General features: G+C 41.5%; 1 protein-coding gene across 1 annotated transcript in view; it reads left to right on the top strand.

Annotated features, from left to right (window-relative positions):
• The window catches only part of LOC138301974 (membrane cofactor protein-like), a 441,285-nt gene extending 426,044 nt beyond the window's left edge, over positions 1-15,241 (top strand). The window contains exon 10 of the mRNA XM_069242412.1: positions 14,360-15,241. Within this exon, the coding sequence (XP_069098513.1) occupies positions 14,360-14,590 (231 nt within the window). The 3' untranslated portion in view covers positions 14,591-15,241. The remainder of the gene's footprint in view (positions 1-14,359) is intronic.
• The last annotated feature ends 1,939 nt before the right edge of the window (positions 15,242-17,180 follow it).

Consider the following 17,180-nt stretch of genomic DNA (forward strand, 5'->3'; position numbering starts at 1 on the left):
AGTTTTATAAATATGTATGTGCCAGGACCACTTGCCAGTTCATCTACGTTTGTTGCCAAGGCTTTCTGGATTAGAACCAATACTCCACCATAGAGATGACTTCCTTTAGGAGACGATTCAGCTGGTGTATAGAATTCAAGGTGGTCTGGCCATATTTTTTCAGATACTTGTCATGTTTCAGACAGATTATTTCATTCCTACTGTTTTTATTACTTACGTCAACATTGTTAATTCCTGGAAGCTATTAATTTTGGATTGCCTGCCATCCTGCATACTCTTGTATCATTGGAAGGAACCTTCATGATCTGTATTGGCTCAGCACCAAGTCTGGCATTTTCTGGACCTTTTGGACTACGGAGTACTGATGTTCTCTGGCAAAGCCTGGAACATGTCTTGGCAACAATCCATGGATATTTGGGTGTAGATGGTTTGCTAAAGGTGATGCCCTATTGGGTCATTAGGTTAGCCTGCTCTTCAATACGTCTTACTGTCTCTGAATGGCTAAACTTCACATTGGTTTCTTCTCTTGGGTGGTCCATGGTTACGGGTTTGAACGCAATGTATTCAGTCTCCTTTGATTCAATCCTGTTTAAGCCTGGGAAGGCCGATAGCAGTTTTATAATTTTAATTTGATTTAGAAGATGTATTCCAGATGCAGGATTATCATTGCACACCCTAAAGGATTATTCGGTAGGTTTGGTTGGGAGCCAGCAATTTAATTTTCACCAGGATGTACCTATCAATCATGACGGTCTACCGGGATACTTGCTTTCCAGGGGTGGACACTGTCACTTACAAATAGAGAGGCATGGCATGATCTTCCTGCCCTTGTAAGCCCATCCCTCTCCACCTGATAATTGATACTGTTTCTTTCCTCTGCTAATGGAGGGGCGGGAACCATTGGGATTCTTGATCCTCTCTATTTCCTAGTGCCTGGGGCACACATGTTTCCTGAAGTGTGTTTGAGCTGCTGTTAGCCCAGTACCCTTTCACTTGCAGATCCTTCCATTCTGGCTGGAACAGTGTTTGACTCTCTTCTGTGGATTTTGTCAATTCAAAGACAGTTGAGATTCCTCTAACTTCACTGGTGGTTGTGCCCAACCCTGCTTTGATGTCTCCTGCGGCAGTCTGAGGTGGTGCCATCATCACCTAATTAAGTGAGAGTACCTCATCCGGTGTCATTTTGTGAGCCTTACCTGGGCCTTTAATTCAGTTGGCTCCAACTGTTGGTTGGTTGACTTATATGTGTCCCTCTCCTCTTGTGAGGAGCGATTGTTGCGATTTCCAAGAAGTGTGTTGTTTTTCTTCAGTTTCTTTTGTTGTCTCTTTGAATATAGGATAATATGTCTGTGCTACTTTTGTGCGCCCATTTAGCCTTTTGTTTTAATTTGTAAAAGCATTTTTTACATTTCCTTTAAAGGGTATTGGGAACAGCATCGATGTTAGATGGAATTAATAGTTTCATGACCGAAGAGTTTTTAACAATTTATTTGTCAAGTAGACTGTGAGATCCTTCATTGCTGACTTGACATTCAGCACCCACTGTTGGACTTGAAATTGGTTTAACTATTGCTTTGCATTCTTAAACTAAATCAGACAGAATTTCTGGTAGGGCAGAAACTTCCCTAATAGGTGAGAGCAATAACAGGGTACTGTGGACTTGACAGTGGACTGCTGAGCATTGGAAATTAGTGAATTAAAATTATCCAACTAGATGTCAATGTTCATGACATAGGGAGCCAATGTTTGCAAGATGTTTATTTGTATTTCCTACTTATTTGCATGCATTAGCGATGCTTGGCCAATAGTTGTAAGGGCTTTCTCCATGGCATCCCACATTGCAAAACAATTTTTGTTCTGGATGTTGTCTTGGTCTTGACCCCTGCATGACTCGACGTCTGTTGATAATTGTTTGGGATTTGAGTTTGATTTTGATAGGGTCTCCGGAACATAACCTAACACAGGGCTAGTGTCCGATTGTTCTTCTGGGCCTTGGGTTGTAGGGATTCATTTCATTTGGACTTCTTTGTCTTGTGAGATTGTCAAAGTGAATGGCTGCATTCGATCCTGTGTTGGTAAATCAATTGACTCCATTATGCTTATTATCTCCTCGTCCACAATGTATTGATCTTCCATGTTCCCCTGAGGCCTATCAATGTCAATATTGGTAGTAACCGTACATGGAGTAATTACCCCCTTGTTTACAATGCCTGGCTGCGGGGAAGAAAGTGATACAATAACACTGGTGATTGCAGCATTCCACACTGTTTGCACCATAAGAACATTTTCCTTTTTGATGTTCAGAAGTTTTTTAAAGGCAGCCACTCCCACAGCTTGGATGGGACCCACTAATGTTGAGGTGGATGATTGCATTTTTTCCACAATTTTTAGTTTCACTATTTTGGTTTCAGGAGAGAGGGGCCGTGGTGGTTTTACTGCACGAACATTCAACAAAGGGTCAATGTGGCCTGTTTCCCTCTGTCAGGCAAAACTGATGTTTAGGCCACCTTCACCTGGGCTTTCTTAGGTCATTTTGTGAAGTTGGATCCTTCTGTTTGGGGGTACTATTCCGATTTTCATCCTCAGACATCCCACCTTCGCTGGCATTTCTCCATTTTAATAATCTCCCTGTCAGGCCAGTCATTAATTAGGAGAGCCAATTCTTACTTATCCGCTTGCAATTGAAGGAGGTTAGTAAATGGTGCAGTTTGACTCAACAGTATCCTAACCCTTGACATTTTTTAACCTGTAATACTTTTTAATGCCTTCATTTCCCACTGCACGTTTGGCTGATGTTATTATAAGCGTTGTTTGGATAGAATGTTTTCCACTTTGCTTTTGTCGTATGCATGTGTCTATAAACGCAGATAATTTCTTGTGTGCATCTTAAAACGTAGGTGCTTAATTGAATTGTATATGGTTGTGTCAAAACTGTCTGATTCGAAGATAGCTTGGCAATGGCCTGTATTTGGACATTTTGTCATTCTATAGTTTCGTAAAACTGACCTTGTAATTGGGAGTCCTGTTCAGCTCCTGTTCACATGTCTCCTCAACACGTTGGCACCAGTTGACCCCACTTTGTTCTTTTATGGAAGGGGAGAAACTACCAGTGCCTAGCACTTTGCGGACTGAGCTGAGCTCATCCCTTTTTCCTGCTGACCATTTTTGATGCTTTATGACCCTGTGGGTCACACCCAGCTTCTTCACTGCACCTTCTGAGCACCTTGTGAGCTGTGAATAGCCGGACTGAACAAACAAGATGGAGAGGCAGAACTGCAGGTAGCCTTTTGACAGTACCCTATGAGCTGTAAATGGCCAGGCAGAACAAATGAGGTAGGGGCAGAAATTAGGCAAACCTTGCAGGCGGAAGCAACCAGCCACGCAAGGAAAAGCAGGCAAGTAGACAAGCAGATGAACTGGCAGGAGACTGGGGGAGTTACCGGTGTTACTAGATTTTGGTGGTTTGCCACACTATGCGAGGGGTGTGGCATGAAGCTGAAAATTGCAGCACACACACGACTGCACTCCCCTTCTGCCCCCCGGGCACCGCTCCCTTGCTCCTTCCTACGCTGTCCTGCACCCAGCACCTCGCTGCGCACTGACTGTCTTCTTAGCTTCGTCCAGTGATGCAGTGAAACTGAACTTCTTATTACTATTATAGGTGAAGCAACAAAATTGTAAAGTAAACCATATATGAGAGAACACTGGTGAACAGTGCATATCCTGAACTGAATTATTTCAAGGTGCTCTCAGATGTGATGATCACAGAAAAAGAGGCAGAGGGGAAAAATAATTGACTAATATCACACAGTTTGGTCAAGCGGGGAAGTTGTGATTGAAACCAGAGTCTTTGGGTCTGTGTCCCCCAACTAATTTGTGCTCCTTGTCCAAAAAAAGCTTTTCGCTGGCCTGGGCATGTATTGCAAGTGGATTCAAAATATCCTTTGTATTTTTATAAGATGGGTCACAGCACTGGAAATACCCCTCTTCATAGAACAGGCACACTTTGGGCAGAAACAGCGCAAGCTTCCTAACTTCAGAGCAGCAGTTCCCAACCTGTGGTCCGCTGACCCCAGAGGAGTCCATGACACATTCCCAAGGGGTCCACAGGCCTGTGCTAGGAGGATAACACTTCTCCAGCTGGGGCCTTTGACAAACACATGCGTATTTTTACATTTATTACCTCTTTTGTGCAGCAGTTTAAAAGTACAGCAAAGTTCTTTGTACATCCAGCAGCTTTTGGGCAAAAATAAAAGTGTCAAGTTAATTCTAGTGATTAATGTACCTGCTGGAGAGAGCTGAGAGTTTTCTCTAGTGACAGTTTTGACTGGAAGGTAGCAGATGGTTAATATTCCTGCTGCAAAGAACAGTACTTAATGTGCAATGCTCAGTGGGATACTGCTTTTGTCACAGAGATTTTTTTGGTACTGTGCAGTTCATAAGTTATAATCGTTATCCAGCACAATTAGCTATGAACTGTCATTAAAGAGCTGCATGCAAACTGCAAGCACAAATTACAACATTTTTTTCCAAGTCTTTCATTTTCATTATGCTTGCATAGAAATACATTCGTATTAATATAGTCAATGCTAACCACTTTGTTGTGTTCAGAATCAAGAGTTTGTGCTTCTACTGACCAAGCACTCTTAGAAAATGCTTACCAGTGTGAATCCGACACCTTGTAGTCCCCTGTAAAGTGATCTGACCCTCTACACTGGTATGAGAGGTGCTATAACACAAATGAATTACATGTGACATAGAGGCTATGGAGACATGAGAGGCTCATATGGGTTAACTTCCTTTCCCCTCCATATATTTATGTGAAAAAGCTTTCTCAGATCTTATGTACATAAAACATAAAAACAGAAATGAATTGTGAAATGTTGAATCTGACCTGAGGATTCAACTTTCCTAAATTAAACCAAACATTGAAAAGACAGTCGCCCAGATACAGAGCCAACCTTCCCATTAAAAGTTTTCATTTTTTTGCTTATTTTTTTAAATATAAAATAATTATATTTTTAGTAATTTGAGTATTTGTTTGGTGTGTACTTGTTTGTGGAATTTTTACAAGCTACTGTTCCAGTGTTTGAAATTTAAATCATACAAATTGGAGGTCCCCAGCTTCCAGTAATGATTCAGTGGGTGTCCTGAGGGGTAAAAAGGTTGGGAACCACTGCTTCAGAGGACATGAACAGCTAGGGTAGCATCAGCACAGGCCTTTCCCATCAAAAGGTAGGTCCAAATTGGCCTGCAGCAGTGCAAACTGTATTTCCTTGCAGGACCAATATGGCAGTAGGAAAAAACTTCCCTCTCTCACAGATAGCAATACATGCAATCTCACATTTCCCACAGAGCAGATCCGGGAAGGCAGACTAGTACTAGCTTTCATTGCTCACAGAATATGTACAGATAAGGAATGAGTAACATTTAGGTTACAGACTGACCTCTGAAGTGGATGCTTATCACACTGAGGTAAATGTAAGGGTTGACACGTTAGTGAATATACAAGGTCTGACATCATTCTTTCTTAAGTGATATCCCAAGTCAACATTCTGACAGTCCTCCCGCTGTCTTTAGGAGACTGTATTGTTTTTGTTGACTCATTAGTGTTCCAAGCATTTAGAGCTAGCCATCACCTTGTCACATGTTTAGTACAGTATAATTAACTATGCTCTAGAAAGGCAGACAGGTGCCAACCTCTACAAAAGGGTTTGGACTGCACCCTCACCAGGCGCTGTACCACGCGACTCTGCTGTACCTTTTCAAAATGTTGAGGGCTGCCAGGGATGTGTGGATATTTATGCCTTCTTCAAGCAAACTTTGCAGTTTTTTTCTCTTGGTAAACATTCCTTGCATGTTTCCAGGTATGCATCGAGGAATGTATTCTAAGAGTTTCTGAAGATTCCTATCGTAACTGTGCTGATGCACTGTTTCTTCCGTTTTTTTTTCTCAATGGGGCAAATATTTCCCCATACAAAAAATACTTACCCTACATGCCCATCAAATATCAGAGTGATACGTTCTCTGTTCCATCCAGGAGGTGTCACTTCAGTGCTTGACTGGAATAAATCTCTAAATACTTTCATGGTTGTCAGATGATGAAAAGTTATTTGGGAATGCCCACAAAAACAGGTGTTTCTGAGCGTTCAGATGAAGTCTTACAGGAGCTTGATGGAGCTCAAGAAGCCTTAGAAGCTTTATTCTCACTTTCCAAGGCTGGTAGTCAACCTGAAGTGGACAAAAAATATGGGGATGAGAGAAGTGTGAATCAAGGACCGTCCAGGATGGAATAATTACTGCCTACCACCACCCCTACCTGTCGGAAGCACTAGTTAAGAGAGACATGGCCGATGCAGCTGCTGTGCTATCCACTGTGCAAGTGGAGGAAATGCTGAAGGGTGCATTTGAAGATGGGACTCTAGCTACTGCCTGGTGAAGGGATGAGGAGCTACTGAAGGAGATGAGCTCACTCCGACCAGTGAGCACCTTGGTAAACAACCTGAAACAGTGCTTAGATCTTCAAAAGCAAGGGTAAAGGGTATGGAACGGCCAATCTCACTGACTAATAAGGGATCCGGTGAGTCAAACTGAGTTAATCAGCCTGAGCCCTCTCTCTCTCAGCAATCTATGAGGTTATAAAGACCCTCAGGAATGAAAACCACAAGGATAACTTTAATTAAAAATTGCCAATCTCAAAATACAAGTTGTGCTCTGTAAATTATAAATGAATATGGAAATTCTACAGATTAAAATTACAGACATTTAACTCAAACAGAACATACCCATAGCAACCAATCCCAAATTGAACCAGGGACTTAATTAGATCATCTTTCATACAGAGAGGAGGATATAGAAAACTGCCTCCACAGGAATAAATTGAGGATTTCAGGGATATATAAGGGGGAGGAAAGGGGATAATACTAGATATTTTGTGGTCAACTTGTTTCAAGCAGTGTTCCCTCAGCTGGCTGACTGGGACATAGATAGCACTATCCAAGGGGCACACAGATTTCCTCTTTGCAAACCTAGTAGAAGCCGGGGGCCCCAATATCTGTAGGCCATTCTGATCTGTGTTAGTAATGTTATTTTACAAAAGCTTATCTATCAAGCAGCCCACCCCAGGTCACTGGTTAGAGCACTGGGCAGGAAGTGTTTTTGTGAGATCTAACATTTGCAAAGAAACTTTGGTTCAAAGATGGTGGTTATGAGAATTCATTCCTTAACTTTAGAGGGTGGGAACAACTATGCTTATCCTTGAACCAGCAATGCTGAAAATTAGGTATGGGGGCAACAACAGTTTTTGCAATGATGTGGTTCCAGTTAAACATCTTATAAATCAATGGACAAAGCTGACCCTTACTATGGGATGGGGAGATGGGCAAAGAAGAAGTGTAAGGGAAGGGCTAAACATTTTTTCTGACCCTCAATGGGGAAAATTCTGTCGCTTTTTTCTCTCAGAGTTTTATTGTTCTTCTCTTTGGCACTATTCTGCACTTCCATGCACTATCTCTGGTTTATTCCTTTCTGGTTTTGGTGTAGGCTGGTGGGGATTCCCATCATGTATGATGCTACTGGGTGATTGTGTGGTAGGGTTTGGTTTTACTGTCATCATTGTGGACAGTATTTTGGTGGGCAGGATGGAGTGGGTTTGTAGTGTGTTAGTGGGTTTTGGGGGGTTCAGGTTGGGAAAAGGAGGGTAAAGTTTGTTCACTATAACAGTAAAACACCGGAAGAGTGGGTGTGGGGGTTGTTTGCAGGAAACTAAAAGAAGGCTTAAATCTCAGCAAGAGAATAAAGCTTTTTTGGGCCAAACGTTTTAGTTATGTGGTATATGGAAATGACAAATAATATTGAAATGGCTGATACCCAAGATATTTGTGATCTAATAGGAAAATCACTCTGGTTAGGGAAGAAAACCTAAAAATTAAATGCCATATCATATGTCTCCAGGAGGCTCATTTGTCACCAGAGGATAAGTCTAAATTACGCAACCAAGAGTAAGAACTGTTAGTGATGGTGGGGATTGAAACCCGATAGTGTGGTGTGGCTTTTTTGGCACCTGGTACAGAGTGAAAAGTGGAGAATGCAAAGATTGGAACTTCATTGATGGCCCAAACTGTTTATAATATGTGGCAATTTTAGCATTATTATGAAGCCCGAAAGTGAGGCTTTCACAGCAGTTTCTCATGTTGGTAGTCAAAATTATAAAACAAGAAGGGTGGTTACTGAGCTATTGAAGATTTACGGGTTAGCGGATGCGTGGAGATATGCTATCCAAGGTAACATGGCTTCACATATTGTTCGGCCAGCATAAATCGGTCTCACAAACCAAAAGTTCTTGGTAGATAACTCTTTGGCCTCTAGCAGAACTATCCATCTCAATCCATTGGTGTTAACAGATCATGATGCGTTATCACTACTTATAAAGAGCTGCATTGTATGCGCTCCACGTGATCCACCCCGGTGGACCATTGATAGAAAACGTCTATTAGATAAACAATTTATTGAAAGTATGGAGGTCAAGCATTGGGACTTTGTGGATATAAACCTGGGATCAACATCTTTTGTATTTTCTGGGATGCACTGAAGGCATATCTTCAGGGATAGCTGATGAATTATGTGATAGACAACAGATAGGAAGAGAAACAAAAGAAGTTAGAGATATGCAGGCACCCATCCATACAGGAAATAGAATTGGCGATTTGTATTGGGCAATATTCAATGAAAGGAGCATCATTGACTTATGAACAAATAACTACCATAGAGATCTTAATCAAGAGAGGGATTTGGGATAGAACAAATAAAAATATACAGGCCTGTCAGCTGGATTGGTTTGAGATTAGTGAAGAAATTAAATAGTGCTTCAGATAAAGGCAAAGAAAAATTAAAATCTGATTGCTAAAATAGAAACTAAGGTTGTGGAGTTTTGTTACAGCCCCCGAAGAGATCAAGGTGGCCTCCGGGAACTATTATGTTAATCTGTATTTACTGATGTGTAAATCATCAATTGAGCAGATTTATACCTTTCTAGAAGAATTCCCTGCGCAGGTACTTATGCATTCATAATGGGAAGCTCTGGAAACTAAAATTACAGCTTCAGAGACAGAAAATACACTATTCCAGCTGGCTGTTGGGAAAGGAGCAGGTCCGCAGCAGCCTCTTGATGTTTATAGAACCTTTTAAAAAATACTGATTGTGGTTATAACTAAATTATTCCATTTATTTATTGATTTGTAAAAGTTGCCAGTCACTTAGGGAGAAACAATTATTGTGGTATTTCTTAAAAAAGAGAAAGATCCAACTAAATGTGTCTCATACCACATAATCTCCTTCAGTAACTGATTCAAAAATCTATTCATGAATACTATCTAAGCACATTTCCCAGATAATATTGTTACTGGTAGATCCAATGCAGCACAGTTTTATTCTGGTTATAGACACAGTCTCGCATATCACATCAGTACAATAATAACAGCATTGGATGTGGCTGGTGTACAACAGAGATCAGTTGGGTTGATACCGCTTGATGCCGAAAAGGCATTTGATTAGGTCTCCTCGAGATACTTGTGGCTGATTACGCAGCAAATTAGGTTTGGTTTCAACTTTATGTGTAGGATGTGGTCCCTGTCTAGATCTTTGATAGCACGGATTGTATTCACTGGAGGGCTCATCAACACGATTTGCATTCAGAGGGGTTGCCCCGTTATACCCAGTCTTTCTCCCCTGTATCTTGACCCTTCTTTACAGGCTCTGAACCAAGCTCATCAGCTTAAAGCATTTGCAATACAGACATATCAACCCTTCACTTATTTTAGCTTATTTGTGTCCAAAAAGCAACCAAGAGGGAAATATTTACATTCAGCTCTTTAGTTTACCTTTATTCCAGCACATACAATGAATGCTACCTTTCATTTGTTATGTTAGACAGCTTTAAACAATATTTGGAACTGCACCTCAACCCAAGTTGTATTCCTCTCAAACGATGCTGCCTTTCAATTCTTTTGTTAGACAGCTTTAAACAATAGCTGTCACTGCTAAAATGCAGGATGTGTGCAAGGTACATGACATGATGTTAGCCTTTGCTTACTTTACCTTATGGGTGCACAAAAAGCGACAAAGAGTGCAACATTTACATTGAGCTTTAAAGTTACCTTTATTCCACCTCAAACAATGCTGCCTTTCAATTCTCCTGCAACCCCATCCTTCAATTTCTAAAGTGCTTGAAGCCTCATGGATCCCGTTAGTGCTGAATGAAAAGGCAAAAATAAATACATTGGGTGAGATCCTATCATGCTGTGAACTACAAGTGTGTTGAATTTATTTGCCAAGTCAACATATCTCCCGTCATCACTCCTTATCTGCCAAAATCAGATGAACCTATAAACATAACAACACCTAGAGAAAATGGAGCCAACATAAGTGTTATATAAAGGTGACTTGCTGCGCTGCCCTTCGTGAAAAGCTCATAAATATGGGCCTTAGTTGGCACTGGCAGTGAAAACATGAATTATGATGATGCTCTGCAATGTCGGGTGAAAGCAGACATGGTCTTCTTTTGAAACATTGAGAGAAAACATATAGGGCTCTTCAGGGAAATGCTGATTGACACATGGTATTCCTTAAAATATGTAATCCCTGTAATTTCCCCACAGCTGGAATTATCTTGAACACCAGAAACTGTAATACCAGTGGTGGGGAAATAATATTGAGTACTTTGGGCAACTCATAGTTAGGGCCTTTTTGTAGGTGTCACACATGGAAAACACTAGAAACTATAAGGAAAAGTTGGCACTCGGACAAGCGAACACAGGCACTCATACAAGGGCCAGAGACACTAGGACAAAGGGTACTGGTACAATCCCAGTAAAACAGACACCGGACAGGGAAACACAGGCATGGTTATTGGCCCTTGATAGGAAACATGAACAATTCGGGCCTGATTTAGATACTGACGGAGGAGTTAGTCTTTCAAAATGGTGACGGATATCTCTTCCCCTGAAGCCTAAATCCCGTTATATTATATGGGGTTTAAGTTTTGGCAGACAGGTAAGTTGTCTGCCAATATCTAAATCAGGCCCTTAGTCCACATCTGAACACAGACAGTGGGTAAGGAATATATGAACGCTTGGATAGGGAACCATGACTACTGGGGCAGAAAACTATTATCACTGGGACAGGAAGACAAGGACAGAGAGGCATGGACACTTGGACAAGGTGATACAGACCTTAGGAAAGGGAGATACTTGTACAGGACACTGAGTAAGAGAAACATATGCATTGTGACAAGGACAGAATGGGAAGTGAGACACAGGTGCCAGGACAATAAGCCAGGTGCAACAGGATGGAGAGACATGGGCACCAAAGTGAGAGACAGGAGAGCCAGTGTGGGAAACAAGGTCACCAGGGAAAGGAAACAAACACTCTGGAACAGGAAAACACGGATACATTGGGTATGGCACTGGGGATAATGAGTGTGGGAAACATATCTATAATCCATACCTAAAAACAGAAGCAGGTACACATGGACACTGGGAAACACATATAATGACAAAGCAAACACTACCACCATAAAAGAGAAACACTGACTGGGAGGACAGTGCTACAAGGGCACTGAGGAAAACCCCAACTGTCAAACTCGGGGGAAGGAGGCAGCCATCATACCAGCTGTCCCTCTCCCCACATTCGTATTCCGATGTTCCCACTGGGCTGATCAGTGGGAACATTGTATTACGACGTTCCCGCTGGTCAGACCGGCGGGAACACTGCTTCAATACTGGTCTCTGCTCCCTTAGGGAAGCTGAGGTCAATATCACAGCACTACAGCACCCTCCAAAAAGCAGACTGTGCCCATTCCGAGGCTGCTAGGCAGGAGGGGCCCTGCACTGCCCCCAGCATGGGTATGGGCAGTACAGGGGCCCTCCTGTGGCCCCCTTCACTGTGTTTCCACCAGCCTTTTCATGGCAGGGTCTGTGCCATGGAAAGGCTGGCAGAAACAGGAGCCTTGATCAGCACAGCAGTGATTAGTGCTGCGCCGCTGTGGCTGACCACGAGTGTGACCGCCGTTAGCCCATTGGGAACCTTGTTCCTGGTGGTGATGACGGTCCCCTAGCAGTCCAACTGCATGGATCGTAATGTGGTGATCGGACCATCTGAAGTGAAGTGGTCCAATCGTCACTGTAAGTCTGGAGGTCTTTGAACCACCAGACTCGTAATGAGGCCTTAAGTCTATAAGTTAATTCAAATTCAGGGGCAGAAAACATGGACATTGAAACAGGGAAACTCGGACGCTGAGACAGGGACATTTGTGTACTAGGACAGTATGACACAGAGATAAGAAAATTCAGGTACGAAGACAGGGAACAGTGGAACAGGAAGTAAATACACAGGATCTGGGAATATATATAGTTTTAAAAAAAATTTAAACTAAAAATGGCATCAACAAAAGGTTTACTGTGCTTACATAGCCATCTTTCCAGCCTTTAGGGAGGAGTAGAGTTGTAAAGAGCAGAGTTTTTGCATTTCTCTAAGTGGATGGCCATTTTTCAATTTTTTTGCGATTTCAACCTACTTCCAGTTTGTGGTGACAACAGATGTGAAATACATGGGTGAAGCCAGAAAGTTATACATTTGTGAGGATTAGGTAATATTCTGAATTCAGCAGGGGGCCAATAGTCTAGCTGGTTCATGGTTTAATAAATAATATTAATAATAAATAAAGGAAAAATTAGGAAAAAAATGAAATAGCTGATGTTTTCATCTGTAATTTTTTGCCCCGATGACTGATTTACAAAATAAATATACCATTACCTGTATCAGACCCTTCTGTTCAAAGGGATATATAGGCCCTCATTACGAGTTTGGCCAAACTTGAGCCGCCACCTGCCCGCACTGTGCGGGCAGAACACCGCCGGCCCTGTTACAGGTTCAACAGCATGGCCTTCACATTGCTGCCGGCTCGTAATCAAGCCGGTGGCAATGTGGCGGGTGCGGTGGGTGGGGTGGGTACAACAGCACAATCTACTGCCTGTAATCCGGACCCCCGGTGCCCTCTTTCCGCAAGCCTTTCTATGGCGATGTAACTGCCATGGAAAGGCTGGTGGTATGGGGACTCGTAATCCCGAGGTCAGCACTGCTTGCAGCGTTGCCCTAGCAGATTACAACCGCCGGGACCACCAGGCTGCTGGCTGGTGGCAGCCTGGCGGTGTCGGAGGTCCGGCCATGGTGGCTCTGCCATGGTCGTAATATGCCGGCCCTACCGCCAGCCCGTTGGCGGTGGGACCTCCACTGCGAGTCTGGCAGTCAGAAGACCGCCAGACTCGTAATGAGGGCCATAGTGTTTGTTGTTGTCATAAAACATGTGATACCCAGAGCCAACTATTGAGCTGGATCTTATAATGATTTTTCAGTGTGTACAAGCTCGGCTTTAATTTCTATGATAAAATCTAACGAATTCATGGAAAATGGGCGTGATGGAAATCTATAATTTTTTTTAAATGTCCCCAAGATACTAAGTTTAGGGATAATTGTGATTTGTAAAACTGAAGTTGGGGTTCCCATACTATCATATGATTCAGAGTACTTCTTTGCTAAATGTGTCCTTTCTTGCACACTGGTTTATAAATGGCACAAATGGAGAGAAATTCAACTAAAAATAAAAATTATGAATTCCCGCACTTTTCTGAATAAAAATGGTAGTCCACTTGTGTGGGTGGGCCATTTGGCTGTGCATGTGAAAGCCCCAACAGGCAACATGAAGACATCAAATTTTCACCCTTAAAAAGGGACCATTTGGCAATGTAGGTAGCGGTGTTATTTAAGCCCAGGCGCTGCCACCACCTAGGGAAACGTACTAAACATGGGCATTCCTGAAAACAAGACATCCAAGGAAGTTCAGGGTGGTGTGACTTACTTGTTTCCCACTAAGTTTACTTACATTAATGCCCGGAAAGTGTGAGATCCACAAAATTCCTACCATCCTGCTTTCCCACACTTCTAAAACTATAATTTTTTTATTTTTTGTCCTTTGTTATCATTTCCTGTTTCAAATGCCTAAGGAATAAACTCAACAAAACTCTAAGTAACAAAACGTTTGATTGAAATGTTCATAAAAATGTAACATTTTACAAGTAATAGCTACTTAACCAGTAATTCTATTTGAAGCTAAAAAAATAAGAGGAAGCAACATATTCTCTTGTTGAAAAAGAAAGTGAATCTACATTCATATTTGCACTTCGTAAATGTAACCCGAATACCAACAGAGCATAAGGCTCTGTTGGAAACATCCCATGCAGTAATATTTTTACAGTGCTCACTATCGTGCAACAAAGCTGTTCTCATATGTCATTTTTGCTTCTAGGCTAAGCAAGTGAGTGCTGAGGGCCTCTGTGACTTTGTGTGGAAAAGCATGACAGAATACTGGAAGAGGATGAACGTGGATGACAAGTATACACACCTGGAACTGCACAAACTATGCCTTGACATCAGAAGCCTGCACATTCAGATTGAGAAGGCCAATGCTACAAGAACTCCGCCCAGAAAATGCTTTTTCGATTTTCTTCCAAAAATTGGTTTTGGTGATAAAAAATGAAGTATAAAGAATTTAAAAAAGTGGAGTTGTATTTATGGCAGTAACTCCACTGTCATTATTTGCCTACCATGGGTAAATCAGCAGGGGTGGCAGAATTGCCTCTGATCCCTTCTCCTCGACCTTTTTTGATGGAGATATTAAAACATGGCAAACATTAATACATGATACAGTTAATTTATTACCACCACTTGCATCAAGATACTGGTTATTATTATTTGCATGACATCTGATTAACCTTGGCAGTCTCTTCAGATTTATTGGCTCTCTTGAGAAGTATCACAGTACCCTTGTGAGTGCTGAAAATTTTACCAATAAATGTTTAATATGTTCTGTAAATTGTAGTTGCATAGAAAATGAATTACCAATGAAAGTAATGTGCCTGCCCACTGAATGGCCGCCATATATTATTAAAATGTGTACTAAACAGCTTATTAATGTTTATTTAGAACTTATTATAATACAAAAATTCAGTAATGAGTTATACTTACGATTAAAAGCTAAGTATTTTCTTAAGTTAACTGTAGGCCTCAAAGTTACTGAGGTCTGAGTCTTAATATTGCATTGCCTTTTATTAGAAAAATGCAATGTCAGAATAAAATGTGATCTCATGCTTGGCTGAATAAAAGTGTATTGTTCTAACTGAGGATTGACCCGAATCTTAGCAATAGCAAAAAAAAAATTCCTGTCTGTACTAGAAACTGTGTATTAGGTAACGTGCGTAGAAACCTGAATGTAGCGAACTTGTTACAAATGTTAACATAAAGCGTATGAGAAAGCGATCTTCCCAGGAACCAACAATGGATGTACTGACGGAAGGACGGAAGAATATAAAAGTTGCTTCTTGACGAGTTGAAAGATTTGTGGAAGAAGGGAAAACCATTTTTCAAGGTGTGAAAAACTGTTCAGTTAAATCTTAGATTTGAAATTTCAATTTTATTGGACTAATGGTTACCGCCTGATTCCTTGACCAATGACAGCGTGGGACAACTTTAACTTAACCGCACTGCACTGAGAACTTTGATGCCATTATGCGCCCCACTTTGTCACCTCTTCTTGAGACTTCGGTTACTTCTTTTCAGAGGAGATCTACTCCTTATTTTATACTTGTGCTCCAGGCAAAAAGCTGGCGCTTACTTTTGCGCTCGATGCTTGGAGCGCTTTTTGCTGCCTGCCCTAGATTTCTTCCTGCTAATGGTTCAGTGAGCTTAGAGTCCCAGATGCTGAACCATTTCCCTTGCCATGCCCAGAGGCTGATGCTGCTCGAACTGATTTCCACTTGACGAAGACTGTTCACCGCTTGCTGATTCATAGTGACAGGTATATCAACCGCAACTATCTTTATTGTTAATTTGTCTTTTGTTTCTAGGTACTAACTGCTGCATTTTGCTAGACCCATAATTAGATGTTTTCCAAATTTGTGTTGACTAAATTCTTTTGCATGAAGTCCAACATGCTGATGCTAATCTGACATTAATGAGTCTTTCCTTCATTCAACTAATTGCAAGCCCTTTTCATCCATTGGTCTGTTTTATTGTTATTTACATTTTGTTAATAGCCACTACAGAATACAGCATGGGCCAAAGGGTCAGCCCACTTTAGCTATTGGTCCCCTTCTTGATAAATAACAGCAATCTGCAAATGCATGATGTTGTTACCCACAGAGAAAGTAGACCCCTTCAGTACCAGGGAGCCTGAAGGCCACTATGTCCTTTTTGATATTGATTAACTAATTAATTAATCAATTCAATTTTTTTAATGCATGAGGATCCTGCAGCTCTTCTGGGACTGCTACCAGTCCATCTCCCAAGCAGTGAGCTGCATCCCATAAGCGCAATGCTTGTAGCCTCCATTTTATGTATATTTTTTAGCTCCTTTAAATGTGGTCACCACTGCATGCACATGAGTGCACATAAGCAGTCATGCACACATAAAGAAGGCCATCTTTGTGAGTGTGCTGACAACTCTTTCAAAGATGGCTGCCCTAGATCACACATGCAAAAACATAGGTGATTATCTTTAAATGGGTTTCTGTCCCATTCAAAGATGGCTGCCTCTGTGTGTATGTGTGTGCGTGCCCCAGCCAATACATTCAAACGCAAGGAGGGCATCTTTGAATGTTTTAAACTTTATTACAAAAAAATCAAAGACATCAGCCTGTGTTTCTGTGTTTTTTAAATATATTCATAAAAACATTTAAAAATCAGGCATTGGCAAAGAAAGTAGGCAGACAGCACACATCAAGCTTGTTTGCAATAATTCTGACTACGTCACTAAAATGAATTAATCTATAATGATGTCCTTGGATATGAGGACTGTCTACAACAGGTCATTTAGTGCCCTAATTTATTATTATTGTTGATTTGGTTATGTTCTTTGCATAGCATACGAGCATGTACCCTGCCCTGAGTGCCCAAATGCATGAAAAACTGATAGCCCGATGTTTTGTTTAACCCTGCAACCTCACTAATCCGATGTGCACAGAGGCCAAAGCCTATCCATGGAAATGCAAGTGGTGGCAGCATACCAAGCTTTAGTGGATTATTAGTCTTGACCATACCTCTTCTCTCTGTCAAATAAGAGTGCAATCTAC

This window comes from Pleurodeles waltl, chromosome 6, assembly GCF_031143425.1.
Source record: "Pleurodeles waltl isolate 20211129_DDA chromosome 6, aPleWal1.hap1.20221129, whole genome shotgun sequence".
Lineage (NCBI taxonomy): Eukaryota > Metazoa > Chordata > Amphibia > Caudata > Salamandridae > Pleurodeles > Pleurodeles waltl.